General features: G+C 42.4%; 1 protein-coding gene across 1 annotated transcript in view; it reads right to left on the reverse strand.

Moving 5' to 3' along the window:
- The window catches only part of LOC136449132 (QRFP-like peptide receptor), a 52,182-nt gene extending 45,251 nt beyond the window's left edge, over positions 1-6,931 (reverse strand). Inside the window, exon 1 of the mRNA XM_066448986.1 lies at positions 6,217-6,931. Within this exon, the coding sequence (XP_066305083.1) occupies positions 6,217-6,628 (412 nt within the window). The 5' untranslated portion in view covers positions 6,629-6,931. The remainder of the gene's footprint in view (positions 1-6,216) is intronic.
- Between the last annotated feature and the right edge of the window lie 492 nt (positions 6,932-7,423).

Genomic DNA, 7,423 nt, shown 5'->3' on the forward strand with positions numbered 1-7,423 from the left:
AGATGATGATTGGTTCCACCTTTAAAGAGTTTCAAATGGTTGTATTTCGTTTGTGATCAGGTTACGTTAACCCGTAGAACCCTCACCTCCGCTGCTTGGGGAATGCTTTTTCGTCTTTCGATGAGGGTCCATGTTTCACAGCCATAGCTTAAGATTGGCTTCAATATGCTATTGTAAATGTCAAGTTTCACATCTTTAGGGATATTGCGGTCTCTCTTACAAGAGATAGTACAGACAAGCCTGGTCGGGCAACCACCATGTCCAGACAACTACCTCCAGTCACAAGCTACTGAAATAATCTCGGGGGCCAATGAAGAAATGAAGAAAGACTGAATGCAGCCAGAGGTTGTTTCTACAACTACCTGAGCTGCAGAATACAGTGGATCATCATCATACTGTAATTGCCACCGATAGATCTGCCTGGGGATAAACATTAAAACGGTTCCGTCCATTTTTACATAGTTAAACACCAACTTATCTTCAGCAACCAGTTGCCTCAGTCCCTTGAGTGTTGATTTGCTGAAATAAGATTTGACTGTGCTGGACAAATGAAATTTCCGAATAAAGTGCAGCATGTTAACAACATGAATTTAGCGACGTGTGAAAAACAAATCTAAATTTCTGATCACAAAACTACATCAGGTACCAGAGCGTCCATGCATTTTAATTTATTAAGTATCAATGTTGGAATCTCAGATTTACCTTTTTTCCCTTGTCTTTGGTCCGACATTTTGCTGTAACACATGATTCTCAATTGCATGCAATTCTGACCTGAAGTTGATATTGAATTCGTTGTCACGTTGAATGGACCATCCTGCATAGAGCAGCCTCAGAAATACTTTAGGTTTGTTGTAACCCAGAGAATGTTACTAGTTACAAGTACTAGTTAGTTAGTTAGTTAGCTAAAATCCTCCCACACCATAATGCGTTTAGGCGGTGCCCATCTCCGTTTCATAGCCCTGGGCCACACTGTGGTGCAATCACTGCAGCAGGGGGCTAGTCCACTGGCAGTGGAGTGTGTTTAACTTCCATACTGTTTCAGAAGTATGTACCGTTTTTATAAAGTCTTTGGTATGACTCAATGCACCACCTCTTGTCCAGAGGTGTCCTACCCGGGAATTGAACTCCGGCCTTCTGGTTCCAAGTAATTTGAACCACAGGGACACGCCCCACTAGTACTGTGGACAAGAGAATAGAACAATTCTATAGAGGATGATGCGTTTATTGCAAAAACATCTCAGGCGTTAATTTAAGTCGAAATGAGTTGAAATTGTTGCCCATCACAGTCACGGCATGCTATCAACTGGAGTGCCACACCTCTAAACCTAAGGCAAAGTAGTCTTTCTTTTTCAAGGGGTAGTGCAATGCGGCTTCGCAACGGCTCGCGTTTTTGGTCAAGCACACCGGGTCGCCCCTACTCTTCCCGATAAGTGTGATGAGTTCTTTTACGTGCAGAGGTTTGACGCTTGAGGCTTATGCCTGAATCTCCCTCATACATGGGGCCTCCGGCTTTACGTCACCAACCGAAATGAAGAATGCAATCCCTCACAACATGTCTGAGCTGAGGCGGTAATACTCGTTGAACAATTCATATTGAGATGATAAAATTTTCCAAGAAATTGTGAGTGTACCAAATCCAAGGATACAGTATATTTGCCCAAATTAGTTACTCAAGCAACTGGATAAAATTTTATCCAGTTGCTTGAGTAACTATTTTTGGCGTATCTTACTTCCTGGATGTCTAACCTTCATCAACGTACAGTATATTTGTATCACTTAAAAATGTTTATGAATGACATCCAGTATATTTTGTGGATATAGATATCATTTCTAAAGACTAAGCATGCCAGGCAAAACAAGACAGTGACTTTTTCTTTTGAGCCCTTTTCCGTTTGAGCCCTTTTCCTTTTAAAAGATTTAAAAGACTAGACAAAGCTTTGCGGTGGCGCCAGATTGGAACCGCTGGCAAGTAACGGTTACGTCAGTGCCTTGCAGACACAGATAACCCCACTAAAAGAGGTCAAGGTTGCTTAAGAAGAAAACATTAATATTCCATAGTGAGATAGTCCATTGAGAAACACCCTGGAAAGCTCCACCCAGACGATCCCATGTTGATACATGCAAAATGTGCTGTGAGAAGATAAATGCCAAGGAGTGGGCATGGTGAGAACAAACTTAGTTTAAAGGTGCCCTAAGCGATTTTAGGGGGTAAAACTTAAAATATTCTGGGGAAAGCAATTCTGTTTGGTGAAATTGAAATTGACATTTACTTCCCCATATTAGCACATTTGCATCATTATTTCATACTTTGGGCGTTTAAAAAGAGCACATAAACAAGCCGCAAAAGGAGTATTTTATTTATTGGTACCACCCAAATATCAGTCCAGAATCCAGCCGTAACCGTTTTCTGTCGACAATTTTCGGTAAACAATTATACAAGAACACACTAATCCTGTTTGCAAAAAAATTATGATGGTATTCATTTTCGTGCTTTTGAGTGGCAAATAAAGGACCGGGTTGAGACTGGCCTATGAGTATGTCAACAACATTTCTAGGCATGACTGTACATGAATGGAAATATCATCATGGTCAGATTTCATAATATAAAGTCAATCGTGAAAAAGTCGTTCACTTTCATTGCACGTTTTAACCATAACCCCATATTTCGTGCCAATCCGAGTCTAATCTGGACCTCCCAACCAAATGGGAATTGGATGTAGTGAAACAGCAACTATCCAAATCAACTGCTGGCGATTGCAGAAGAATTGTAATCAAACCCATACAAAGCGAGGGGTGTCCCTGTGGTGAAGTGTGGTGTGGTCTGAGCTTCTGTTACTTACCACGTCTGGTTCTGATTACTTGGAACCAGAAGGCCCGAGTTCAACTCCCGGGTAGAGCACCTCTGGACAAGAGGTGCATTGAGTCATACCAAAGACTTTATAAAAATGGTACATACTTCTGAAACAGTATGGAAGTTAAACACACTCCACTGCCAGTGGACTAGCCCCCTGCTGCAGTGATTGCACCACAGTGTGGCCCAGGGCTATGAAACGGGGATGGACACCACCCTAAACACCTTATGGTGTGGGAGGATTTTAACTTAACCATGCATAGCGAAGCTTCCTTTATGGGCATCCAAAAACTGGAACTACATTAAATTCAGTTCACGCAGGGTTATTTGTGGTCTCTCATCTTATGATCAGCGACTGTGAAATGTTATTTGTCATTCCACCCCCTGAGCGAATGAAAAACCATAACCATGGAATGAAATTACCTAGAACGTAGCTTCCACCGCGATTCGGTGACTCTGAAATTGAAGGGAGTGGCGCCAAATGTCAAAGTGCCTGCCTAGAACACATCATCTGTATGGTCCTTACATGGAGCCAATACCTTGTGTTTATCACATTGCTGATTGCAGTATTGATTCGTTCAAACCGTACACTCGATGCAGGAACGCTCTATTCACCGTTGTACACATCATTATCCGTTAGTAGCCTGCATGCAATTAACTGAAGCAACTCTCATTACCTTTGCCAGAAGATTATCTTTTCGATTTGGCTAGGCTGGAGAGACTGTGGATGAAGATGGCGTAACACTTGAAGCTAAGGATGAGTGGAGCAAATGTGTATCTGTTCTGTATTATGTGATTGTAAACCTTGCAGTAAATCAGCACTGGCTGCCATTGCACGGGTAAATTCTGACCAATAAACCATTACTATGAGTGTTGATGATTTTTTACTGTTGGGGAGACAAAGGCCAAGTTGGAGAATGGATCTCCTGGTGGGTTCCTACGGTACTGCTGTGGACCTTTTGTGTTTGTCCGTTAGTTCGTTATCACAATAACTCGAGATGCTGAAGATGGATCGTGATAAAATGTAGTAGGTGGGTAGGGGTTAAAAACAAGGAGTGCGATTTTGAGTTCAAGTTCGATAACGAGCCTCCTATCGTCTGTTTACGGCACTGCAGTGGGATTTTTAGTTCAAGTTCCGGACGTGTCATGGTCGTCATTTTTGGGTAGTAAAACACACGTGGGCCAGAGATGAAGTGGAGTAAGCCTGGGTTCCTAGCGGCGTGTTTGGAACTGCAGGGGTTGGATGATTGTCGTTGCTTTTGGTTTGTAGGTACCCTAGGTAATGATTAACAGACTGAGATGTCTATAGTTCAAATCAGGGCTGCATTTGCATGAATAACGAGGAGAAGTGATAATTCCATTGTAAGCTATTAATCGACCTTTATTCCGGGACACAGCTTTCTTGAGGGATTGCCTGACTATCAAACATAAATCATGCAAATCAGGACTACATTTGCATAATTAAGGAAAGTCTAGAATAGCCTCCTTTTCTAACTAAAGATAAGACATCCATACTTTGGACAACTTCTGTTATTCGGGTAGACAACTGATATGATACATTTGTAAGTTATATGGAAATGAGGACCTTATCAATGAGAAAAAAAAAATAACGATACACGAGTCAACAAAGTTGATAACATTTGGCAAAGGTATGAGGTCTTGGCCATGGAACTCTAGTGTTTGTCATGTTTTGGGTTGGAAACATTTTTTTAAGGAAATTTGTCATCAGTGCGGTTCAGCACCTGGCAATTTGTGGGGTACTTTGTGATAGGACATATGTAGCAGGGGTCTATTTGTTGACTGATGGCCAATCCCTCTACTTTCTTCAGGCCATCTGGACCAATTGTAAAATACAAAAATAATACAACATAAATACCACTGTCTAAATTCCTCTCGGCATCAGTGGTGTCCGTGGTTACAGGATAATTGTTATCGCCGCTACAAAAAGATCACGAAGTCCAGTCCATGACAGCCTGTCACATTACGGTGAAGGTCCCGCGTTACTATGCAAACGGCCTGTCAGAGGTACAATCGGTGCCCCGTCCACGGTGGGCGATAATGTAAGCAACACTTGATATGAGATTGAAAAGGTGAAATGAACAGGGCTATCGAGGCTGACAAGACCTAATAGCAGCTCAATTATCGCTGAAATGTCAATTTGGGGTTGAGAGCCAACTAAATAGAGAGCATTTCGCTGACGAATGGTCGGAACATCACAGAATATTAATTGATGAACGGATCCGGACACCTAAGAAATGGTTCCGGGTATTGTATTGGGGACTTTGTACCCATCATTTTCTACTAATCCATGGCCTCGATATTTCAATGCTTCCTTGCGCTGTTGTTTATAGTACAACTCTAAATAAATCCATTACGTGCGAGCTGGATTAGTTGTAGTATAAACGACATGGGGCGACACAACGCGTGGTCATATCAACAAACATTATGATCATGTCAGTCAGAAGAACATGCCGTTTGTATCAGCAGAAAGTGGAAACAATCGGTGATCCTGAATTCCCTAATAGCATTTAGTACCTTATAATACAAATAGTACTTCAATGATACGTGTATGATCATTGAAAGATACGACTGGGTTTGTATGCATAAATGTAGTCTCTACGATGTTGTGAAGGAAGACTCGTAGTTTTATGTATCGTGCCATTCTCCACAATAACGTACCATACCAAACTATATACCAGCACATTATGGTTCTACACTGTCGAGGTTGTGCTTGGATAACCGTACTCATAACGTATATGATTATTGAAAGTTACGACTGGATTTTTATGCATAAATGTAGTATCTACGATGTTGTGAAAGAAGACTCGTACTTTTTTATGTATCGTACCATTCTCCTCAATAACGTACCATACCAAACTATATACCAGCACATTATTCTTCTACAATGTCGAGGTTGTGCTTGGATAATCGTACTCATAACGTGTATGATTATTTAAAGGTACGATTTTTATGCATAAATGTAGTCTCTACGATGTTGTGAAGAAAGTACTTTTTATGTATCGTGCCATTCTCCACAATAGCGTACCATACCATACCAAAATATATACCAGAAAAGTATGCTTCTACATTGTCGAGGTTGTGCCTGGATAACCGTAGGCGTCTTTATGTCAAGTAAGCCTGGTTTATCGATCTATACTATCCATACGCCAGATGTTGACACCGACTTGTACACGGGCACAGGTATCAAGAACGGTAATTTTCCCTGACAGCCCCTACCTTGTATGAATAACCGTAGGCGTCTTCATGTCAAGTAAGCCTGGTGTATCGATCTATTCTATCCATACGCAAGATGATGACACCGGGCAAAGGTATCAAGAAAGGTAATTCTCCGTGACAGCCCCTACCTTGTATGAAGTTGTTGAAGCGGCACATGACGTCTCCGAAGATCCAGTTGGGAATCATACTTTGGACCAGATGGATCCACATGCAGAACAAGGCGATGAGTAGGTCGGCCACGGCCAGGTTCATGATGTAGAAGTTGGTGGGAGTCCACATCGTCTTGTTGAGCGAAACGATGAAAATGACTGTCGAGTTGCCCACGAGCGCCATCAGAAGCAGCAGGGAATACACCACGATCTTGATGGTCACTTCGGCGGTGTCTGGATGCTCGTACCCCGGGTAGGGATAGTACCGTGGCGTCGGAGTCGTGCCGAAAGTCGAATTCTCTTCCCAGGGAGTCCCCGTGATCGACATGTTGGGATACAGCAGCACCCAAGACGAGAAGTTCAGGTATGGACTGATCGTAGAAATCAGCATCTTGACACCGTAGGGTTTTGGCAATGTTCAAATGGCCACTAACAGCCACGCCGAGCTCTGTAGCCGCTACTTAAGACCGGCACCGCCCATATCAAGTCCCTATAAGAAACAACGTACGTAAAATCTAGACTGCCATGAGAATGTAGAAAGCGACAGCTTCACAATCGCAAAATGAGAAGGTAGAATTGAGAGGAATGTGACCCGACTGAGTGCAAGAATCTTGATGGAAAGAGCGATTGTTTCGACTGCTCCTGTCTACCGTCCTTAAGGCTGACTGGCAGCCAGCCTGGCCTGCTGCACGTAACTACTTTCGCAGGGATATACGTAGGGGGGCAATAGTTAACCAGTTATTCATTCACGTCACCATGGCTGTGTATGCATACGTCAGGCGGAAACCGCCGTCTATTGTAGATATGAAATATTAGAGTCTGTGAATGAGTCTTAATGTCGACGATAGTGCCATTTACGTATTGACGTATGACCTATTCGCAATTCTGACGAATTGTCTCTAACGTCGGTTGCTTTTGTGAGCGCACGTATAGTGTGAATGAATTATTCCGAAGTGAATTGACCACTTAGCTATATTCATACGTTGTGTAATACCAACAAATGAGACACTTAGTACGTTACAACACTACTATTGAAAATAATTGTAATGCCCACAATGAAGTCACGAAGCATGCGTGTGTAGCTGTATTGAAAATCAATTATTTCTTTGAAGGTGCGTAGCCCTAAGGTTCCTATAAGAACTTTACAAGAGCAAAAATACGAGAGGAATGAGAGAGTGAGGGAGGC

The sequence above is a fragment of the Branchiostoma lanceolatum genome, chromosome 14, assembly GCF_035083965.1.
Source record: "Branchiostoma lanceolatum isolate klBraLanc5 chromosome 14, klBraLanc5.hap2, whole genome shotgun sequence".
Classification (NCBI taxonomy): Eukaryota; Metazoa; Chordata; class Leptocardii; order Amphioxiformes; family Branchiostomatidae; genus Branchiostoma; species Branchiostoma lanceolatum.